Source organism: Trichomycterus rosablanca, chromosome 1 (genome assembly GCF_030014385.1).
Source record: "Trichomycterus rosablanca isolate fTriRos1 chromosome 1, fTriRos1.hap1, whole genome shotgun sequence".
Classification (NCBI taxonomy): domain Eukaryota; kingdom Metazoa; phylum Chordata; class Actinopteri; order Siluriformes; family Trichomycteridae; genus Trichomycterus; species Trichomycterus rosablanca.
In genome coordinates, this window is record NC_085988.1 from 51213454 (window position 1) to 51238940 (window position 25487).

General features: G+C 39.3%; 1 protein-coding gene and 1 pseudogene across 3 annotated transcripts in view; one reads left to right on the top strand and one right to left on the bottom strand.

Moving 5' to 3' along the window:
* Window positions 1-25487, bottom strand: part of anks1b (ankyrin repeat and sterile alpha motif domain containing 1B) — a 215732-nt gene that overhangs the window by 44477 nt on the left and 145768 nt on the right. For all 3 annotated transcript variants that reach the window (XM_062994177.1, XM_062994186.1, XM_062994195.1), the window contains 2 exons: window positions 21204-21302; window positions 3603-3755 (listed from right to left, as the gene is read on the bottom strand). In XM_062994177.1, the coding sequence (XP_062850247.1) occupies window positions 3603-3755; window positions 21204-21302 (252 nt within the window). The remainder of the gene's footprint in view (window positions 1-3602; window positions 3756-21203; window positions 21303-25487) is intronic.
* Window positions 9293-13344, top strand: LOC134312336 (uncharacterized; annotated as a pseudogene).

Genomic DNA, 25487 nt, shown 5'->3' on the forward strand with positions numbered 1-25487 from the left:
TTCTTTATCTCCTGTTCTTCGGGGAATTTGCACATGAGGCTCATTCAGTTTTGCACATTCACCTCAGTCTGCTAACCAGGGCCCTTGCACAGCGTTTGAAGACCCTACCCTACACTTAGTCCGGCCTTTTCCCACCCAGCAGACTCGGTAGCTAATTTTGTCTGCTGCAAGCACTGACAATTGTGCCCGCTAGATGGCGCCCAGATGACTGGTAGTGCAGACTTTTTAATTGTCATATAAGCATACTTTACTTTTGAACACTTGGGGTGGTGCTATCAACTGGATGAGCACCTGCATACATACATGATTGGCTTTGTCTAGGAAGGAGAGGGGCTGGACGAAGCTCTTTGATAGATTAGGTTCCTGGCCAGATTGTTTTACTGCATTGAGTCATGTGACTCTAGGAAAGCCACAATTCTTCCACAATCAAATAACATGTAAGTTAGGTAAATTGGAGACAGAAAATTGCATGTGATGGTGTTTGACCTCAATTTGAACTGATGAATCATGAGTAACCCAACTACCTGACTTGTCATTAATGTAAATTAAGTTTTAAACATGGTGTTAAAATCCTAATAAATATATAAATATTGATCACTCAGCTCCTTGCACATTAACCTTTTTACCACTCTACCTTTTGTTCAAGCTCTGTACTCCATTTTACTCCTGCTAACTTTCATTCCCCTTCTCTCTGATGCCTAGTCTGTCCAACATTCCTACTGCACATCTCACCGCCCTCATACATATCATGCACCACCCTCACAGATTTCTCTGCCACTTCAGATTTTCTCATACAATACCACAGTTCCTCACTCAGCACTATATCATAAGCTTACTCTAGATCAACAAAAACCCAGTGCAACTCATTCTGGTCTTCCCTATACTTGTTTATCAACATTCCCAAAGCAAACATCACATCTGTGGTGCACTTGCTGGCATGAAACTATACTGCTTCTCACAAAGTCTCACCTCTTTTCCCAACCTAGCTTCCACTACTCATTTCCAGATATTCATGCTGTGGCTGATCAACTTACCTAAACCTACTATACCTTTGTAGTTGCTGCAGATCTGCACATTACCCTTAGTGTTCTCACATCATCCTATCACATTCACAGATTCTGTTAAACAATCTAGTTGAAAACTCTACTGCCATCGTCCTACCTCTATTGGTATGTCATCTGGGCCAACTGCCTTTCTGCTCTTCATTTTCTTAAAGCTGCCTTCACCTTTTCCTTGTTAATATGAAGCACTATCTGGCACATTATCTTTACATTATCCAACCTTCTCTCTCTCTCTCTCTCTCTCTCTCTCTCTCTCTCTCTCTCTCTCTCATATTTCATCACCTTTACTCAACAGCTCCTCAAAATACTTTTTCTACCTCCTCAGTACACTCTCCTCATTTGTCAGCATATTTCCATCCACATTCTTTATCATTCTAACCTGCTGTATATTCTTTCCAGCTCAGTTCCTCTGTCTGGCCAATCGTCCTCTTCACCTTACACTGTCCAACTTCTTATACAGCTTGCCCTATGCCTTTTTATAGCCTTGGCCACTTCTCTCTTTGCCTTAGGCCTTATCTCTTTGTCTGTTTGGATCCCAGTTCTTTTTCACCAACCTCTTTCTTAACCTTTCTGAAACTTTCCTGCACTTCCTCGTTCCACCACCAAGTTTCTTTTGCTCCATTCTTTTGTTTAGATGTCACACCAAGCAGCTTCCTTGCTGATGGCTCACCACTTTTGGTGATTGTTACCCAGTTTCCTTACAAAAAATAACAACAATATATTTTTTTACAAGTAATGGGTTTAAGACCTATACCAGAACTAAAAAAGAAAAACCTTTAATAAATAAAAACATTACTAAAGCGTTTAGTAATGGTCTTTCATTATAAATTACATCTTAATGTAAGATAATCACCTGCTTGTTAATCATGCTAGAGTAATAAACCGCAATACACACAGACACACACATACACTGTTATGTGCTAGAAAGCTCATAATTGCCGTATTCACAGCTGTATCATTAGAAGAGCACAGTTCCAACATTAAACAGTCAGTATCAATAAAGCTACATGAAACAAAGCCTTAAGGGGGTCAAAGTCGATTACTGCTATCCTTTTCTTCACACACCAGCCACACACAGACATATGTAAATAATATCTGTCTAAAATGTGAGAAATGCTTTTTAATGATAAATAAAAATATTTTAATTTTAGATTTTTTTGTTGTCCTCTAGTGGCAGTGGGTTGTAATAGCTCCAACTGCTGAGGAGGGGACTACCTCAGTGTTTTCTTTTAAACTTGTTAAATATAATTAATTATATAGTTTCAAATAAATTATGACTTTGTAGTTTATTGGGTTTACTACCTCTTACCTACACACATAATCATTATTAAAAAAAACCTTGGCAAAAACAATTGAGGGCTTGTCCAAGACCTTGTGTAACCTGTAACAAGCCCAACTGCCATGGAGATCAGTGGTGTGGCTCAGTTTCTCGCTACCACTTTACTATCCACTCTTTCCACTGCGGACTAAGTATGTTTTTGTGCCTTTCATTTGTTAATTTGTTTCCATTATTTTGGCCATCTTTTTTTCCATTGTCGTTTTTGTTAAGTGCCTTTTAGCCTTTGAGCCATGTATTGTTTTACCTTGGTTAAGCCTCCTAAACCTGGGTTCACCTTTCTTGCAGGTGCGGGGCTTCACCTAACCTCATCAAAGACATCTATAAGCACTTACGTTCCATTCTTCATCTACTGCTTGTATAAAAATTCTTTCAGTATCAGGTAATTTTTCTTGTGATTCTAAGTTTAGTAAACAATAGCATTGCACTCTGCTATGATTCTATAAAAGAAACTCTAATTGGATTCCCATGATGGTCTCAGAAACATGCCCTATACTCTGATACTGATAAGAGACCTGATCAAGACACAAAATAATTTCTTTAAGCATTATGCCACAGTATGGACCTAAAAACTAAAATGTGCTCCCTGACTCAACTCTCTCTGACCTCACAAAATATTCTTAATAATAAGACATTTTCATTAAAAGTCTTTACACTGACCATATATTATTATTCCATGTGTTAATTTGTTAATTTTACATTGTATGCTTACTTTAAATTAGAGATTTGTTTGGATATCAGTAAGAAAAATAGTTAACTGTGACCCACCTCGACCCTGACCCGGATAAAGCAGTGGTTAAAAGGACAATGAATGAATGAATGAATGAATAAATGTTAACTTAGATTTGTATTAAAGTATCAATGTTAACACATTTCTGAAGCATTTTTTTTTATGTGTGAATGTGAGGTAATAAAGGATTTTGTATGAATAAGAGATAAGAGTGGTGAGTGTAAAAACATGTAAGCTAAGGCAGGGAATATGAGAGGACACATGATAATTGTAAAACATTTTGTGTACATGTGAGAGGTAAATGGGTTAAGTGGGGGTATACACATTTGCTATAAAATGATAACATCACAATAGCAAGTTTATCTCAAACACAACCTTCTATATTAAATAATTCAGCCTTATGGCAGCTCAATATATTATGTCATGAAAATAGAGTAAACCATAAATGGTTAACAAATGACAATTTGGAACTTACATTGATGAGCTCTATCTCCCAGATCTTCTTGACAAGTTCCATAGAGGTATAACCATTGATAAGAAATGACTTTGTGTAGTCTCCAAGTTCCAGAGACTCCAGCCATTCAGCCACTGATGTGGGGTTGTTGCCATCGTAGCCTATGGGTCGCACCTAAAAAAACACACACACATGCGTTAGTACAAAGCATATAGAACAATGTGTTGATGTTTGAAACTTGGGTGTAATGTATTATATCAGCAGAGAACAGTGTGCCCCTGAAAGGTTTCTAAGTGGCCAACATAATCATCCCCTTGTTTTACACCTGGAGATACACATAATGTTCTCCTGGTTCTTATTTTTCTTCTGGGAGCAAGTAGGTAGCATTCATAACCTTATAATTCCACATTTTAGGGCCACACAACCATAGATCATGTAGCTTTTCTGTTTTATATAAAAAGTGCTGACATTAACATTATTCTCCAGGATATGGCACTTAAATTCTGGGTGGGTAAATTCATGTATGGTTTACATGCTCTCCTTTGTCTTTGTGGGTTTCTTTCAGGTACTGCAATTTTCTCCCATCTTCCAAAAACATGTTATTAGATGAACTGGGTACTCTTAATTCCATGAAGATGTAAGTGGGTTCAAATGATAATTGGGTGCTCTTTTGGGAATATGTAATCTTTTGTATTCTAGCATTTAAAATTCCATGGTTGTATTATTGTATAGTCTCATTGGGCCAGTTGTTTTTAAATCATTGATAAAATTAACTGTGCTAAAAACAAGTAGATTGCAAAAAAGCCTTTAAATGTTTTTCCAAACCTTTAAGGATGAAGGATAATCTTCTAAGGATCCATAAATCAATATCTGATTGATATGTCTGGCAAAAAGCAAAACAGTATTTTATAATAATAATAATAATAATGCTACCATGTTTGAAACTTGGGTATAATGTATTATATCAGCAGAGATCAGTGTGCCTCTGAAAGGTTTCTAAGTGGCCAACATAATCAACCCCTTGTTTCAATATCAATATCTGAATGTTTTGGATGAAAAGAGTCTCAATGTGTCTGGCAAAAAGCAAAACAGCATTTTATAAATTGCACATTAAATCAGCTATCAAAGAAAGTAGTGGTAGTGCAATGGTTCTTTTTGTCAGTACCTGAACTTTTGGCAAAAAGAAAGATTTCTACACTTTATAAAACAGTTCTTAGGATAAATAAAAAATCATCTGTCAGTAGATGGAAGATGAGGTGTTATTTAGTTATCCAGTAAGATAACGGTCCAAAATACAAGAACAAGTTCACAACTAACCAAGCAATTACTCAACAGCAGTTGGACTAAGCTACTCCTCATGGGTTCTAAATCTACATATTCGAAAACCAACATCTTTTCCCTCACCATTGCTTGAGCTATCAAACCTGTCTCCACAAAGGTTAGAAGCCTTGAAGTTATTTTAGACAGTACTCTCTCTTTTTCCAATAAACAATGTCTTCTAGATTGCTTTTTTCTCACTTGCGCAATATCTCCCTGCTATGTCGTGTTTTAACACAACACTCCATTGAAGTCCTAGTAAATGCAATGTAATCCTGTTAGGCATCCATAACAAACTTAATTCCTGACTTCAACTCATTCCGAATTCTGCAGCACAAATCATTATACATTCTGAATCTACCGACCATGTCACACCTGATTCAATTACACTGGCTCCCTGTGTCATAACAGATTAATTTCAAAATCTTATTACTAACTGTTTATAACCTTTCTCCTGCCAACCTTACAGATATTTTTCAGACCGAAACTTATTCTCGCTCTCCACGGTCCTCATCAGCAGGTTTAGTCATGCTTCCCTACATTAACCTTAGCCCCATGGGTGTCAGGGCTTTCTCCTATGCTGCTTCTAAACTTTGTAATTCATTTACCCCTCACATTTACTACTGGATTCAATTAAAGAATTTAAAACTGCTCTAAAAACTTTCAACTTTAAAAACTAAAAACTAATTTTTCAAAGCTTGCTTACTCATTTTAATTGTTACTTATTTTATTTGACACTATTTTACTGATGTTTTACTGATGTTTGTTTTGCTTATTATATGTATATTATGTACTGCTAACAGTGGTGAAAATAAAAATGTTATTACTATTGAAATTGGCTTTTTTAAATTTCTGTTTAAATGTAAAATGTAAAATCATTAAAATGCAACAAATATGCATTTACTTTTTGACAGCAATGACGGAAAGTAATGAATTACTACATATTTCCACAAGGGGCCATGCATTCTCAAAGTCTGAGGCTTGTATCTTGCATTTTCTATGGTAATTTTTGTATATATTACCTGGACTGTAGTTTTAATCTTTGATTTTTGGATTTTCATTTGGTCATTGTTATTTGTATTGTTATATCATCATGCTACGTTTTTTTTTCTTTACAGTTTGAGTGCAATTTGAATAAATTTGAATAAACATGATAATGTGCAATACTGGCATACACAAATTATTTGCTTTAACAATTTTTCCAAGCAAAGCTCTATGCACTGATTCTAATAATAATAATAATAATAATAATAATAATTATATATATATATATATACAGTGTATCACAAAAGTGAGTACACCCCTCACATTTCTGCAGATATTTAAGTATATCTTTTCATGGGACAACACTGACAAAATGACACTTTGACACAATGAAAAGTCGTCTGTGTGCAGCTTATATAACAGTGTAAATTTATTCTTCCCTCAAAATAACTCAATATACAGCCATTAATGTCTAAACCACCGGCAACAAAAGTGAGTACACCCCTTAGTGAAAGTTCCTGAAGTGTCAATATTTTGTGTGGCCACCATTATTTCCCAGAACTGCCTTAACTCTCCTGGGCATGGAGTTTACCAGAGCTTCACAGGTTGCCACTGGAATGCTTTTCCACTCCTCCATGACGACATCACGGAGCTGGCGGATATTCGAGACTTTGCGCTCCTCCACCTTCCGCTTGAGGATGCCCCAAAGATGTTCTATTGGGTTTAGGTCTGGAGACATGCTTGGCCAGTCCATCACCTTTACCCTCAGCCTCTTCAATAAAGCAGTGGTCGTCTTAGAGGTGTGTTTGGGGTCATTATCATGCTGGAACACTGCCCTGCGACCCAGTTTCCGGAGGGAGGGGATCATGCTCTGCTTCAGTATTTCACAGTACATATTGGAGTTCATGTGTCCCTCAATGAAGTTTAACTCCCCAACACCTGCTGCACTCATGCAGCCCCAGACCATGGCATTCCCACCACCATGCTTGACTGTAGGCATGACACACTTATCTTTGTACTCTTCACCTGATTGCCACCACACATGCTTGAGACCATCTGAACCAAACAAATTAATCTTGGTCTCATCAGACCATAGGACATGGTTCCAGTAATCCATGTCCTTTGTTGACATGTCTTCAGCAAACTGTTTGCGGGCTTTCTTGTGTAGAGACTTCAGAAGAGGCTTCCTTCTGGGGTGACAGCCATGCAGACCAATTTGATGTAGTGTGCGGCGTATGGTCTGAGCACTGACAGGCTGACCCCCCACCTTTTCAATCTCTGCAGCAATGCTGACAGCACTCCTGCGCCTATCTTTCAAAGACAGCAGTTGGATGTGACGCTGAGCACGTGCACTCAGCTTCTTTGGACGACCAACGCGAGGTCTGTTCTGAGTGGACCCTGCTCTTTTAAAACGCTGGATGATCTTGGCCACTGTGCTGCAGCTCAATTTCAGGGTGTTGGCAATCTTCTTGTAGCCTTGGCCATCTTCATGTAGCGCAACAATTCGTCTTTTAAGATCCTCAGAGAGTTCTTTGCCATGAGGTGCCATGTTGGAACTTTCAGTGACCAGTATGAGAGAGTGTGAGAGCTGTACTACTAAATTGAACACACCTGCTCCCTATGCACACCTGAGACCTAGTAACACTAACAAATCACATGACATTTTGGAGGGAAAATGACAAGCAGTGCTCAATTTGGACATTTAGGGGTGTAGTCTCTTAGGGGTGTACTCACTTTTGTTGCCGGTGGTTTAGACATTAATGGCTGTATATTGAGTTATTTTGAGGGAAGAATAAATACACTGTATATACTGTATATACACACACACACCGATCAGCCGTAACATTAAACCCACCTACTTGTTTCTACACACATTGTCCATTTTATCAGCTCCACTTATATCAACTCCATATAGAAGCACTCTGTAGTTCTACAATTACTGACTGTAGTCCATCTGTTTCTCTGCATGCTTTGTTAGCCCCCTTTCATGCTGTTCTTCAATGGTCAGGACTCTCCCAGGACCACTACAGAGTACTGTTACTATTATTTGGGTGCTGGATCATTCTCAGCACTGCAGTGACACTGACATGGTGGTGGTGTGTTAGTGTGTGTTGTGCTGGTATGAGTGGATAAGACACAGCAGCACTGCTGGACTTTTTAAACACCTCACTGTCCCTGCTGGACTGAGAAAAGTCCACCAACCAAAAATATCCAGCCAACAGCGTCCCGTGGGCAGCGTATTGTGACCACTGATGAGGGTCTAGAAGATGACCAACTCAAACAGCAGCAATAGATGAGCGATCGTCTCTGACTTCACATCTACAAGATGGACCAACTAGGTAGGAGTGTCTAATAGAGTGGACAGTGAGTGGACACGGTATTTAAAAAACTCCAGCAGTGCTGCTGTGTCTGATCCACTCATACCAGCACAAAACACACTAACACACCACCACCATGTCAGTGTTACTGCAGTGCTGAGAATCATCCAGCACCTAAATAATACCTGCTCTGTGGTGGTCCTGTGGGGTTACTGACCATTGAAGAACAGGGTGAAAGCAGGCTAAAAAGGTATGTAGAAAAATAGGACTACAGTCAGTAATTGTAGAACTTCAGAATGCTTCTATATGGTGGAGCTGATAAAATGGACAGTGAGTGTAGAAACAAGGAGGTGGTTTTAAAATAAATGGTTGTTAATATAACTGTTTCATTGTTTTCAGAGCATCAGCAGATCAGACACCTTCCTACAGCTGTTGCTGTTTCAGTTAATAAGTGTGTTTCAACCTACATATGAAAATATGTATTATCACCTGTTTGGTATAACGGATTAATCATACACCTGACTATAATCCTACAAAATCCCTGACTTTGTGCAAGTGTACCTATAGAACAGTGGTGGGCAAACTACGGCCCGTTAGGGTGTTTGATCCGGCCCGTTAAGAATTTACAAAATTCTCCGCTTGTAAACTGAATCACTGAATCAACGAGTCAAAGATGACTTTTCAGAGTCAAAGATGATAATACATTTTCAAATGGATTATTCATTGGAATCGAATCAGGGAGCTGAGCTCTTATCTACGGTAAAGATTCATTCGTTTTGTTCACTCTTTCATTTCATTACGGTGTCGTGCTCATACAACTTAATGAATCGGTTTATTTGTCAAGAGATTCTGAGGTCATGCCTTGATAAACAGTTCTATAAACCAATCAGAGCTTCCGAATTCAGATACTGGGCGGAATTTTAATCTCTCTGTTCATTGGTAGTTGGATAAGTGACAGCTAAGTGAACGAAGCAGCTTTTTACCGCGAAAGCCGAGAGAATAAACGATCTAAGACGGTTATCATTAGTGAATAAAAACAATTGAGTATGAATTTTATATATTCTGGAAACAATCATGGTCGCCAAAAAAGTGGATTATATCCCTGATGGATTAACACACGAATCAGGTATGCAGAGGTTATGATTTGTTGCTGCTGTGTGATTGATCTGGGTCGCGGTTCTGTTTACCGTGCGCTTTCATTTTGCAGTGATAGCAAAGCTTTATCAAATATTGTGATTTTTTATGCTCATTTATTTGAAGTAAAACCGACAGCATAAATGTGATTGTGAGATTTTGCTGATTTGTTTAATGTCAAAACGCAAATGCATCACAAAAAATAAACACTAATTCTGTCAGAATGTATCAGAACCAGGGCTGGACTGGGAACAAAATCCAGCCCTGGACTTTTTTCTTGACCAGCCCACTACAAGCAAGTCGTGCCACACATATCACCCCCTATATATCATACCCTTATCATACCCTTCATACAGATACAGTGTATCACAAAAGTGAGTACACCCCTCACATTTCTGCAAATATTTTATTATATCTTTTCATGGGACAACACTATAGAAATAAAACTTGGATATAACTTAGAGTAGTCAGTGTACAACTTGTATAGCAGTGTAGATTTACTGTCTTCTGAAAATAACTCAACACACAGCCATTAATGTCTAAATGGCTGGCAACATAAGTGAGTACACCCCACAGTGAACATGTCCAAATTGTGCCCAAAGTGTCAATATTTTGTGTGATCACCATTATTATCCAGCACTGCCTTAACCCTCCTGGGCATGGAATTCACCAGAGCTGCACAGGTTGCTACTGGAATCCTCTTCCACTCCTCCATGATGACATCACGGAGCTGGTGGATGTTAGACACCTTGAACTCCTCCACCTTCCACTTGAGGATGCGCCACAGGTGCTCAATTGGGTTTAGTCCATCACCTTTACCTTCAGCTTCCTCAGCAAGGCAGTTGTCATCTTGGAGGTTGTGTTTGGGGTCGTTATCCTGTTGGAAAACTGCCATGAGGCCCAGTTTTCGAAGGGAGGGGATCATGCTCTGTTTCAGAATGTCACAGTACATGTTGGAATTCATGTTTCCCTCAATGAACTGCAGCTCCCCAGTGCCAGCAACACTCATGCAGCCCAAGACCATGATGCTACCACCACCATGCTTGACTGTAGGCAAGATACAGTTGTCTTGGTACTTCTTCACCAGGGCGCCGCCACACATGCTGGACACCATCTGAGCCAAACAAGTTTATCTTGGTCTCGTCAGACCACAGGGCATTCCAGTAATCCATGTTCTTGGACTGCTTGTCTTCAGCAAACTGTTTGCGGGCTTTCTTGTGCGTCAGCTTCCTTCTGGGATGACGACCATGCAGACCGAGTTGATGCAGTGTGCGGCGTATGGTCTGAGCACTGACAGGCTGACCTCCCACGTCTTCAACCTCTGCAGCAATGCTGGCAGCACTCATGTGTCTATTTTTTAAAGCCAACCTCTGGATATGACGCCGAACACGTGGACTCAACTTCTTTGGTCGACCCTGGCGAAGCCTGTTCCGAGTGGAACCTGTCCTGGAAAACCGCTGTATGACCTTGGCCACCATGCTGTAGCTCAGTTTCAGGGTGTTAGCAATCTTCTTATAGCCCAGGCCATCTTTGTGGAGAGCAACAATTCTATTTCTCACATCCTCAGAGAGTTCTTTGCCATGAGGTGCCATGTTGAATATCCAGTGGCCAGTATGAGAGAATTGTACCCAAAACACCAAATTTAACAGCCCTGCTCCCCATTTACACCTGGGACCTTGACACATGACACCAGGGAGGGACAACGACACATTTGGGCACAAAATGGCTGTGTGTTGAGTTATTTTCAGAAGACAGTAAATCTACACTGCTATACAAGCTGTACACTGACTACTCTAAGTTATATCCAAGTTTCATGTCTATAGTGTTGTCCCATGAAAAGATATAATGAAATATTTGCAGAAATGTGAGGGGTGTACTCACTTTTGTGATACACTGTACATATACACATATCATACCCTTCTATATGTATATATTTACATATAGAATACAAATTCTACAATATTTCTTAAAATTTAGTTTCTTAACTACTGGATGTATAGTTTTCTTATTCTATTGGATGTATTTAAACCTTTAACACTGGTAAATAAGCTTTTTTCGCACTTTTATTCACACGTGATTCACGATTGTTCCAAATTAGCGCATTGCTCCGATGAGCAAAGAAATAAATAGCATGTGTAAATACTTTAATACAGGGGTGGGCAATTAAATTTTCGAAGGGGCCACATAAGCAACTGGGACTGTTGTGGAGGGCCGGACCAATAATGTTATTTTTAGGTTGGGGATGTTGGGCCGTACAATGCCCAGGTCTGCTTTAATATGTTCACAAGTGAAATTAACCATGTGAGCTATGCACATAATCACTCTAAAATTTCAAGATAGTGTTTACTTGCAGAGACTAATTCCGGTGGTACGCACGTTGAGACTGTAGCCTAGTTGTTTGTTTGTTTGTAGCCATTAGCTAAATAACTTTTTATATACGTATGTTTTAAACGTTAATCTTTCGCGCATAGTTGACATAGAGTGTTATTTTGTCTATCGTAAAAAAGCGCTTGTGTTTACGCTTGTTTACTAACGTAAATTCGTGCTTGTGAAAACTTCTGCTACCGGCATCCGAACGAAGCCGGTTTTAGTTTGTTTTGTAATTCAGCGCATAAACATATTATTCATCCAGAATTAAAACCGCTTTCTGTCCGCACGAAGCACGTTTGTGTTTGTTTGTTTTTGTATTTTAGCGCTTAAACATATTTACTTTGTGGAGAGTTAAAGCCGTTTTCTGTCTGTAGGAACCGCGTTTTGTTTATTTGTTTTGTACATGAGCGCATAAACACCGTTTTCCTTTAGAATTACAGCCGGTTTATCCGAACGAAGCGCGTTTGTGTTGTTTGGTTGTTGGTTTTTGTATTCCAGCTCATCATCGCCTGTTTCGTCCGGAATTAAAGCCGGTTTTCTGTGACTACCAGCAGAAGCGCCGGTGAAACCAACATAAACATCAACTTCAACTCATCTTCTAAAGCTAAGTACTGTTATTATGGCCCCAGCAGGAGCTTTATATCCATGTTCCGAGTGCAACATGTTCAGTTATTCCTTCTCCGTGTTTAGTGATAACTTTATATGTGATAAGTGTAGATTAGTTGTTAGTCTGATGGAGAAGATCTCAGTGTTAGAAGGGCGCATTCGGGCTTTAGAACAGACTACTACTAGTGAGGGCTTAGATTCAGCTGTAGCAGTCCCGAATGCCAGCAGTTCAGGTACAGAACCCCAGACTCCGGCATTAGAGTCCTCACAGCGGGGCGACTGGGTGACATCTCGGCGACATAGTCGTAGGGCAAAGCACCGACCATCTCAGTTGCACGTGTCCAACAGGTTTTCCCCACTCAGTGACCCACCCGCTGAGAAGCCTGTTAATGTAAGTGCTCTGGTTATAGGAGATTCTCAGCTCCGACACGTGCGTATTGCAACCCCCATAGAGACACCAGCAACCATAGTCACTTGTATTCCGGGGGCCAGGGCGCCTGACATCAGAGCAAATCTGAAAGTGCTGGCTAATGCTAATCATAGATTTTCGAAGATTGTTATCCACGTCGGCACTAATGATGTTCGTTTACGGCAGTCTGAGGTTACTAAGAGTAATGTTAAAGAGGTGTGTGAGTTAGCTAGGTCGATGTCTGAGGCAGTAGTGTGCTCTGGCCCCTTACCGATTCGGCAGGGGGTTACCTGCCGAATCTGCTTACCTGCTACAGCAGGTTGTTGTCGCTGAACCGCTGGATGTCTAAATGGTGCTCAGAAAACTGCATTGATTTTGTAGATAACTGGTCCACCTTTGAGGGAAGGCCTGGTCTTTTGAAGCGGGATGGTGTCCACCCCACGTGGGAGGGTGCTGCTCGCATTTCTTGCAGCATAGGTGACAGGCTTTACCACCGCGTTAGTGTAGTGGCAGATAGTGTTAAATGACTATCCAGAGCCAAGACCAGGCAGCAGACAAACAGGCCTAACCGACTGTCTGCGAGTCGCCATCGGACATCACCCGGAATCCTTAGGTCACAAACCATTGAGACTGTGTCTGTTTACCGTGGCAGGTGTAAGCCAAAACAAAATCAAAAAGTATGTCATAATAACTTAATTAAAATTAATCTAAATGAGCATCATGAAAACCCTAGTAAGGCTAAATTAAAGTTAGGACTTCTAAACATCAGGTCACTTGCATGCAAAACAGTAATTGTAAATGAAATAATTACAGATAATAGTCTTAGTGCACTTTGTTTATCCGAGACCTGGACAAGACCTGATGAGTATCTAGGTTTAAATGAAGCATCTCCTCCGGGTTACAGTTATGAACATAAGCCACGTCTTAGCGGTCGTGGTGGAGGAATAGCCACAATTTATGATAGGTCTCACTGTAAAATCAACTCCCATAACAAACTCGTTTGAAGTTCTTATCTCTGACATATCCAATAAATGTTCATCTGATAAAAATAGTATGTTTAAACTGGTTACTGTTTATCGACCTCCTGGTCCTTACTCAGAATTTCTTAACGAATTTGCCGATTTTCTTTCTAGACTAGTCTTATCAACTAAGAAAGCTTTAATTGTTGGTGACTTTAATATTCATTATGAGGATAAGTGTAATCCACTCAAAATTGCGTTTGATTCTATTTTAGAATCCTTAGGCATCACCCAAAATGTAACAGGACCCACTCACCGCTGTAAACATACCTTAGATTTAATACTTACTTATGGTATAAACATAGACAACCTGGAAATTGTACCACAGAATGACTTAATTTCTGATCACTCCCTACTAATATATGAAGTGTCCCTGTCCAATAATATACAGCAACCACATCGTTTTAAATGTAAGCGCACTATTACATCTGCAACTGCAGCAGCGTTCATAAACTGCCTACCAGAATTACCAAATATACCAGCATCAGAACCTAAAGAACTAGATCAGGCAACTCAAAACCTAGAAACCGTACTGCGCACAACCTTAGATAACGTAGCCCCACTCAAAACTAAACTGATTAGGGAGAAAAAACTTGCTCCTTGGTACAATGACCACACATGCGCACTTAAACAAGCAGCACGGAAATTAGAACGCAAGTGGCATCACACTACACTGGAGGTGTATAAGATTGCTTGGAAAGAGGCTCTAACTGAGTATAAACATGCACTTATAAAAGCTAAATCTTTATATTATTCATCCCTAATAGAGAAAAATAAAAACAATCCCAGATTCCTTTTCGAGACAGTGTCCAAATTAACTAAAAACGTCAATGAAACTGAATCTAATATACCGCCTGACTGTACCAGTGATGATTTTTTAAAATTCTTTAATGACAAGATAGAAAAAATACGACTTCAGAGTCAAAGTGTGTCACTTGCCAATGTTAAGTATGGACTCACTCCGAGCAGCATTGGTGATAATAGTAACGAGTTAATCCAACTAAATTCCTTTAATCCAATCTCCCAAAATGAACTAACTATGTTGATTAAATCATCGAAGTCATCATCGTGTATACTCGATCCTGTTCCAACTCGTTTACTTAAAGATTTACTCCCAGCTATTGTAGAGCCCCTGCTTACATTAATCAATGCATCCCTTAGCCTTGGGTACGTACCTAAATTGTTTAAAAGTGCCGTTATTAAACCCCTGATTAAAAAACCTAATCTTGATCCACATGTACTAGCTAATTATAGGCCAATTTCAAACCTTCCTTTTGTCTCTAAAATATTAGAAAAAGTAGTTTCCAAACAGTTATGCTCTTATTTGAATGAAAATTGTATTCATGAAAAATTTCAATCAGGATTTAGACCCAATCATAGTACCGAAACCGCATTAATTAGAGTAGTTAACGAGTTGTTAATGTCTTCTGATAATGGATGTGTCTCTTTTCTTGTTCTATTAGATCTTAGCGCAGCGTTTGATACGGTCGATCATAACATTTTACTGGAGAGGCTAGAAAATACAGTAGATGATAAAGGACTCGCACTCTCTTGGTTTCAATCATATCTGACTGACCGCTCGCAATTTGTTTATGTAAATAATAAATGCTCGGAAACTACAAAAGTAAAGTGTGGTGTTCCACAGGGGTCGGTACTTGGACCGCTATTATTTACACTCTATATGCTTCCACTAGGTGAAATTATTCATAATCATGGCATAAAATTTCACTGCTATGCAGATGACACACAGCTGTATATATCAGCCAAACCAAATGATACTGACACAATCAGTAAGATAGAAGATTGTGTAAACGACATAAAAAACTGGATGTCGTGTAATTTTCTTTTACTTAATTCAGATAAAACTGAGGTTTTACTTGTTGGCTCTAAAGCTGCAAGCGACAAGTTGTCTAACCTGGTGCTAAACCTAAACACTTTCTCTGTTACTCCCAGCTCAGATGTAAAAAACTTGGGTGTCACAATAGATTTAGATCTCTCCTTTGATACACACATTAATAATATTACTAGAGTTGCTTTCTATCATTTGCGTAATATCTCTAAAATAAGAAATATACTATCTGTTAATGACGCTGAAAAACTGATCCATGCGTTTATAACTTCTCGGTTAGATTATTGTAATGCTCTTCTAACTGGATGCTCTGGTAGATCCATAAACAAACTCCAGTTAGTTCAAAATGCAGCAGCTCGAGTGCTAACTAGAACTAAAAAATTTGATCATATCAGTCCTGTTCTATCATCTCTACACTGGCTGCCAGTTAAATTCCGCATTGATTACAAAATACTTTTACTAACCTATAAAGCGCTACATGGTCTGGCTCCACAGTATCTGAGTGAACTTATTAATCACTACAGCCCAGCGCGTCCACTTCGTTCACAAGATGCAGGGTTACTTATAGTTCCTAAAATTAAAAAGACCACAGCTGGTGGAAGAGCATTTTCTTACAAAGCTCCACAACTCTGGAATAATCTTCCTGCCTCTATTCGGGATTCGGACACAGTCTCAATGTTTAAGTCTAGACTGAAAACATTTTTATTTTCTCAGGCTTTTGATTAGTATAGACAAAGGTGCAGAGCTTGGGGGTTCTTGGTCATAGAAACTTGTGGTGATCAGGGATGTTGGGTTGCTGTCGTTCTGCCTCTCTTGTCCGATCACTCCGGTTTGGGTAGGAGAGGTGGGCGCTGATGTCCTGTGAAAGCCTTCATGACCTTGTTACCTGCTCGCTCTCCCTTTTAGTTATGCTGTAATAATTAGGGCTGCCGGAGTCTAAAACTCTCTGTAAAACTGTTTTACTCAACTCGCATTGTACATTATTAACTACATTCTTTGTTGTTTTACTCCAAAGGCGTTCTGATGGAAACCTGTTTACCCGCCGAGGTTAAGGATTAAAGTCGAGACTGCCGTGACAACTATGCTGCTCCTGCCGGATGTGACAGGTCTGGAGTAATTGCACCAAGAATGACAAGAAATCACTACAGACATTATTGAAGACTACAGCGAAGAACAACTCTATTATTATTTATCTTTTTATTACCAGTTATAACTTTTAGATCATTTAATTCTGTGTTTGTATGCTTTGTGTAAATCATGTATTTATTTAAAGTATCCTCCTGGCCACCCAAGAAGGATGGGCCCTGCTGAGTCTGGTTCCTCTCAAGGTTTCTTCCTGTAATCTTCAGGGAGTTTTTCCTTGCCACAGTCGCCCTCGGCTTGCTCAACAGGGTTTTTTTGTATCTGTTGGTCCTGGATTTTGTAAAGTTGCTTTGAGACAATGTCTATTGTAAAAAGCGCTATATAAATAAAGTTGACTTGACTTGACTTGACTAATGGTACCATCTCAAATTCTATCCACCGCCCTATGTAGTGCACTATGTTGAACATGACATAATAGAACTTTCACAAACAAAAAATAGTCCTTAAAACGACTGGTTTAAAGCCCCTGGTATCTAACAGTAGCTTAGATAACTACTTATTAATCATTCAGTGACTGTTAAAAGAAATGTTTTGTACTGTTAGGAAGTACCTTAAGTAGGGCATAGGCGATATTTGAGATGGGCCCACAATCTCTTCTTAAACGGCGTTACTAACGAAGCTCTTTGGCTATGCTGTAGTTCCTCACTACCAAACAGGTTGTCCAGTTTCCTGCACTTTTCTGCATCTGTTTGCAGCTTTTTCTGCACCTCCTTTACGCTTTTTCGACCCTTTCTCCATCTCGCACTCATTTACTATGTATTTTTTGAACTAGTGGTTGTGATTACGGTTTATCCTGGGGGAGGGACATTTCTGTGATTGGCCAATGGATATGCAGTGAGAATACTGTGGCGGGCCAATGTACACTTCAGGATTATTATTCAGGAATATTTAAAACAGAATTTATTTTTCACTCCCTCAGCGGCCCACATACAGAGCGGCCCACCGGGAAAACTCCCGACCCTCCCGATGGCCAGTCCATCCCTGATCAGAACTACAGTATTTTGTGTTTTTAAGAGAACTTATAAACAATATAAGGTAAAATATGGGCAGTGGCCTGCCATTGTACTTTAAGCTTACATTATATCATATGGTATATCGCCACTTCTCAAAAGCATATTGAGATATGAGTTTGTTAGTCATATCGCACAGCCCTACTTTAGAGCCTGCTTTTATTTCACTTTTTTTCTTTAATACCTTGCATTTCAGTTAATTCCACTAGTTTGCGCTCTCCAAACACTACCGACCCCGACCTTTGTTAAAGTCTGTCGCCTGGCCCGTCTGTAATATTTTAAAACCCAGTTTGGCCCTTCAGCCAAAAAGTTTGCCCACCCCTGCTATAGAATAATTGATGCTGTTTTGAAGGCAAAGGTTGGTCACACCAAATATTCATTTGATTCAGATTTCTCTTTTGTTCATTCACTTTGCATTTTGTTAATTATCAAAAACAAACTTATGACGCTTCTATTTTTGAAAGCATTTTTACTTTGCAGCATTTTTTCCACACCTGCCTAAAACTTTTGCACACACACACACACTAACACACACACACAGTATATAGCTTCAAAAATATTAAAGGCCTCCAGTCCTATTCTTTCCTCATCATCTGGTTTAATGCTGAATCCACTGTTGGTAATTACACAATCTCATTTCAATTTGCATTTATTACATTTATTCTAACTGTAATAACCACACAAGACAAGTCTGGCTTATGCACATATGTGCTTGGGACTAGCACATGTGCAGTGTCTTGAGAGTCTGTAGCAGTCACACATGTCTGCAGTCCTTCGCTCTGATTGTGAAGGTTAGTAGGAGTAGAAGGTTATGCGGGACAGTGAAGCAATTTATTTGGTATGAAGTCATGTGAGTAGAAACACACACATGCACTATTGTTCAGAGAATTGAATTGGGTGGGTTACAGCACAAGTGGAGCTTATATGGTATTAAACACACACACACACACGCACACAGGGAGAGAGATGTTTTTCAAATGTCAATAGCTATACCTTCAGAACCATTCATTTATGTGTTTCAGCCACAACAATAGCTAACAGATGTAATGAATCAATTATATAAAGTAAATTACTTTGCAGCAACAGTTTAGGGAAGGCCCTACCATTAGTGTGCCCCTGTGCACAAAGAAATGTCTATAAAGACATGAAAAAGCTAGGTTTAAAGAAAAGCAAGTGACCTGCACAGAGCCCTGACCTCAGTCCCACTGAACAGCTTTGGAATGAACTAGAACATCAATTGTGGACCTACAATGCTCTTTTGACTGAATGGGCACAAATTCTCTCCAATATACTTTAAAGCCTTGTGAGAAGCCTTCTCAGATGAGTGACTGTAGTTTGATATTTAAAAATTAATTGAAAGGATAGTCCCTTGAGATGTAACATTTTCTAGGGGGTCCTATTAAATCAGTTTCATCAGCATAATGATGATTCAAAGCAGCAACTGAACATTAAAGTACACACAAATTAAAAGCATATAAATAATGTTTTAAGATGAGAAAATAAGGATGTCCTAAAGCAGCGTAAAGAGGTAATAGATCTCAAGACATGTGGAAGATTATACCAATCAGAAGCTTTGTATTGGAATGATCTAGAAAACTTCTATAAAAATAAATCTAGTAAAAGCATGTCTGTGTGGAACAAAAAAGTTGTTGAAAATTAACTGACCCCACTGTAAATGTCTTTTAGATTAAGGCTGTAAACAATTAAGCAATGCATACATAAAACTATGGTAAGTTCTTTTTTTTTCTTTATGCATTTTCTTCCCTTTTTCTCCTTTTTTAGCGCGTCCAATTGCCCGATTGCGTCATGCTTCCTCTCCACCAATGCCGATCCCTGCTCTGATTGAGGAGAACGAAGCTAACCCACGCCCCCTCCGACACGTGGGCAGCATGCCGCATGCATCTTATCACCCACACTTTGATAAGTGCAGTGCAGCCCAGCGTTGTGTATGGAGAGACACACCCTGAGAGCACTCTTTTTTCATCTCTGTGCAGGCGCCATCAATCAGCCAGCAGAGGTCGTAATTGCACCAGTCATGGGAGAGAGACCCCACCCAGCTTAGTCCTACCCATCTAAACAAAAGGCCAATCGTTGTTCATGTGGCTGCTCAGACTTAGCTGGCAGGCAGAGCTGAGATTCAATACGATGTATTAGAGATCCTAGCTCTGGTTCCAGCGTGTGTTTTTAAAGCTGTGCCACCTGCGGCCAACAATGGTAAGTTCATAACACTTTAAAAGAAATATACAGAGAAATTTTTGTACAACATTAAGAGCTTAATATAGATGTTAGGGGTGTTCTGATAAATAATGTCAGCATAATCAATAATAGATAGTATAAACTGAGAAGTTATTCTTTTTATGAGTTTGAAAGTAAAACAGTTAATTGAGCAATAAAGTAAACTAGACAACACTATGTTCTTTTTATAGTAAAATCAATGTAAGGCTTAAAAGAGAGTTCAGGATCAATCGGTCCATCCATCAAATTCACTTTCTTAAGGGGTAAACCATCATCAAAATTAACATACAAATCAAAAGAATAATAATAAGTTAAAATCAGACTAAAGAATTCTGGATTTATAATATGTCAGAGTTGGAAGTGTAAAGAACAGTGTCATCAGCATAAAGATGAACAAAACAATCTGAGCATATTTAAGGTAGGTCATCAATAAAAAAAACAGAGAAAAGAAGTAATCTGAGAAGTAAGAACCTTAAAAAAAAATCACACACACACTAATAAACCTTTTATGGAAATAGGCATTAAACTGAATGAGAGCATTCTAAGACAAGCCAATAAAACAGCTTATCAAGGATGAGGTAGTGATCAACCATATCAGAAGCCTTGGAAAGAGATAAAAATTGCACACCTGGAAAAGTTCAGTCTAAAACCAGATTGTGATGGTGATAACTGATTAAAAATCAGCTTCACAGATTTAAGCAGTGGTACAGATTTCCACCTTGGACACTCTGGCACAAACAAGGCAAGTTAAATACATTTTCAAGAGGATACATTATTATATGAGTGGCAAGTTTAACACATTAGGCTTTTAAATCATCTAAACCAGCACGACTTTACTTTTGAGCTCTCATATAACATAAAATACATCAATAGGCAAGATTTTCAAAGGAGAATGAAGTTCAGAAGTAATAAAGTTTGAAGAACCAGCTGTACAATATGAATGAAAGTGTGGGGAACCACAAATAGAAGAAAAATGCTGATTAAAATGCTGATTTTGAAAAAAAAAAATTTATTATTATTATTAATTTTTATTACTAAGGCTTTTATTAGCTCACATAGAGGTCACTTTATTGTAATACCATTTGTTTTTGACATGGAATGTCCAGCAAGCTAATTATTTATTGTATTGGCATGTAACAATAAAGTACTGCTATTGGTGAAGGCTACTATTTTTGTCAGATGATTTCATGTAGTATAAGTGGTGCTGATATTTTACAAGTGTGCTCACCCTAGGTAGAAGACGAATGGCTTGCAAGAGACGCTGTCTGTGGGCAGAGTTAAGAATTCCAATCTCCAGCAGGTCCTGGTCCTCCACCACATTACTGCCCTGAAATGCAAAATGAATTAGTCATTCAGTCAGTAAATCAATTACTTGTTATCAGACAAATAATTAGGTAAAACTTCATTCATCAATGTCACACTTAATAAATAAAACAACACATATAGATAATGGTAAGGGTATAGTTAAAAGTGTGATTATTAAGTCATGGCTCACCAGCCAGAGAACTAAGTAATAGGATATACACCGATGAGGCATAACATTATGACCACCTTTCTAATATTGTGTTGGTCCCTCTTTTGCTGACAGCCCAAAACAGCCCTGATCCGTCGAGGCATGGACTCCATTAGACCCCTGAAGGTGTGCTGTGGTATCTGGCACCAAGATGTTAGCAGCAGATCCTTTAACTCTTGTAAGTTGCGAGGTGGGGCCTCCATGGATCGGACTTGTTTGTCCAGCACACAAGATTGGATTGAGATCTGGGGGCCAGGTCTGGAGGATTTGGAGGCCAGCTCAACACCTTAAACTCATTGTTGTGTTCCTCAAACCATTCCTGAACCATTTTTGCTTTGTGGCAGGGCGCATTATCCTGCAGAAAGAGGCCACAGCCATCAGGGAATACCGTTTCCATGAAAGGGTGTACATGGTCTGCAACAATGCTTAGGTAGGTGGTATGTGTCAAAGTAACATCCACATGGATGGCAGGACCCAAGGTTTCCCAGCAGAACATTGCCCAAAGAATCACACTGCCTCCGCCGACTTGCCTTCTTCCCATAGTGCATCCTGGTGCCATGTGTTCCCAGGTAAGCGACGCACACACACCCGGCCATCCACGTGATGTTAAAGAAAACGTGATTCATCAGACCAGGCCACCTTCTTCCATTGCTCCGTGGTCCAATTCTGATGCTTACGTGCCCATTGTTGGCCCTTTCGGCGGTGGACAGGGGTCAACATGGGCACCCTGACTTGTCTGCGGCTATGCAGCCCCATATGCAACAAACTGTGATGCACTGTGTATTCTGACACCTTTCTATCAGAACCAGCATTAACTTCTTCTGCAATTTGAGCTACAGTAGCTCGTCTGTTGGATCGGACCACACAGGCCAGCCTTCGCTCCCCACGTGCATCACTGAGCCTTGGCCACCCATGACCCTGTCGCCGGTTTACCACTGTTCCTTCCTTGAACCATTTTGATAGATACTGACCACTGCAGACACCCCAAAAGAGCTGCAGTTTTAGAAATGCTCTGACCCAGTCATCTAGCCATCACAATTTGGCCCTTGGCAAAGTCATTTTTCCTGATGTAACATATTCACTTGCTGCCTAATATATCCCACCCACTAACAGGTGTCGTAAAGAAGAAATAAACAGTGTTATTTACTTCACCTGTAAGTGGTTATAATGTTATGCCTAGTCAGTGTATGTACAAACCCAATCTAAAAAAATAAAAATAAAAAACAAGACTATCTATCTATCTATCTATCTATCTATCTATCTATCTATCTATCTATCTATCTATCTAAAATATTCTTAGCAGTGTGTGTGTGTGTGTATGTGTGTGTGTCAAGTTTATAAACACCCCAACAATGCTGCTGATTATTTTATTTATTTATTATTTATTAAAGGAAAAATGTTGTTCAGACCTATCTGACCATATCTTAAACAGTAATTGCCCCATTAGATACTACATTAAACAGTTCAATTGACAGTTGGGTTCAGTCTCACTAGCCACACACAGACATGATTACTGCCAGAACTGTTGAATTTAAGCATCACTTAAATAGAACCTGTCTGTGAGACAGAGTAGAGGAGCTCAAAATGCAGCACAATGCCACATTGTAAAAATCTAAATACAGATGTGTCATTAAAATCCACCACTTTGAAAAGGCTTACACAGCCATTGGTAAGGCTCTGGGACTTCAGCAAACCACAGTGAGAGCCATTAGGAATGCATAGATGTCTCATACCGGAAGTCACAGAAGAACCTAGACAAACATCTTAAGAACTGTATGCCTCACTTGCTGCATTTATGCTCAGTGTACAAGATTGCACAATAAGAAAGACGCTGGGCACAAGTGGCACCTGTGGGTGAGTTGCAAGGTACAAATATAAATATATTTATAGAGGGCCTTATATTTATAAGGCCCTTTATAAATCTGTAGATGGACCACCTTACAGCACAACATTCTTTCTACAATAGAGGGGGACAAAAGGCCCTTTTTAATAGAATGGAATGACTTTATTGTCATATATACACTGATCAGCCATAACATTAAAACCACCTCCCTGTCTCTACACTCACTGTCCATTTTATCAGCTCCACTTACCATATAGAAACACTTTGTAGTTCTACAATTACTGACTGTAGTTCATCTATTTCTCTACATACTGTTTTAGCCTGCTTTCATTCACCCTGTTCTTCAATGGTCAGGACCCCCACAGGACCACCACAGAGCAGGTATTATTTAGGTGGTGGATGATTCTCAGCACTGCAGTGACACTGACATGGTGGTGGTGTGTTTAGTGTGTGTTGTGCTGGTATGAGTGGATCAGACACAGCAGCCCTGATGGAGTTTTTAAATACCATGTCCACTTACTGTCCACTCTATTAGACACTCCTACCTAGTTGGTCCACCTTGTAGATGTAAATTCAGAGATGATCGCTCATCTATTGCTGCTGTTTGAGTTGATCATCTTCTAGACCTTCATCAGTGGTCACAAAACGCTGCCCATGGGGCGCTGTTGGCTGGATATATTTTTGGTTGGTGGACTATTCTCAGTCCAGCAGTGACAGTGCGGTATTTAAAAACTCCATCAGCACTGCTGTGTCTTATTGTGTGTCTTATTGTGCACAAGAAAACTATTCCTTCGTCATCAATGACCCAACTCCATGACCTCTTTACTGGTCATAAGCCTTACCTCCACGCACCAGACAAACTGCTAATCCATATGGCTACATTTTTAGTATTGATTTGTAACTCCATAAAACTGTGTCTCAGAACTCTACAGGCCTATCCAACTTCTCAGGTCAATGACGTACAGTACATGAAAACAGCAAAACACTGTAAAAACACTTTCCTTTCTGTGTTAAATTGTGATAACTGTGACGTGATAGCCAAGACATGCTCATGCACTGCACTGATTTAAAACTGCATTGATGAGCAGAATGAAATCATTACACCTGTTTTTCTATCTCAAACTGTAAAGCATAAAAATGTACCAGAAGCATCACCCCCACTTCTCACACACATACAATCAATTAATGGCCTCAGGCTGAGTTTCACCTTTAATGGCCTTTGCAATAAGGCTTATTAGTCCAATCAACCTGGGACCCAGCAGAGATCTGAACACGGACACACTGACACACACCACAAATATAACACAAATACACATCTACTTTAGAGACACACACATGGTATATTTAGAACTGCTAACTTAAGCTGGCAGCTAAACAGGAGAGTAATTAAAATCTAAACTTTCAATTCATATCAGTGATTTTAGCTCAAAGAAAACTTGAGTTTCCTTTAAAGACATTGGGTGATAAAAAAAATTAAAAAATAAAACAGATCACATTTGATAGATAGCAGTCACTGCAAAGCTGTCACTACCCTTAAGTAAGGCTCTTTGAAATAAGGCTTTTTGGCTTTGAAATAAGTAATTAGCTAATAGAAAATGCAAATTTAATAGATGAAATATCCCGAATTCTATTGTTGTTGATGAAATAATAAATGAATAAAGCTTTGAAATGAAACCCTTTATAAAAAAAAATATGGAACCAACCTAAACAATGTGTTTACTGGTGTATTTTGTATGGCATTTTGTTGAAAAAACTTCTTCAAAATCTTCAGTCCCCTCAAGTAAAGGGGGACAAGGTTGGTGCAGGTGTCCATGGCCATGACTAATAACAAGACAGAAGCTCTGTGCACACATTTTCAATTCTTCATTCAGCCAAGGCTATCATTCATTGCACCCTCCTCCATCCCTTAAGGCTTCTGTTATCATTCGCCCTGTCACAGATGATTGATTTAAACTAAACTAAACTGCAGGTATAATCTATATGAAACATAGTCTGCCCTAAATTTTAACACAATTGTACTTTCTATATCTACTAAACATATTAATTAATTCAATTTTTTGCATTTGCATTGTCCCTTTTTTCCCAGTCAGGTCATTTTCCATTCCCTGATTACAATTTTTCCGACCTTTGCACCATCCCTGCAATAACCAAAAGAG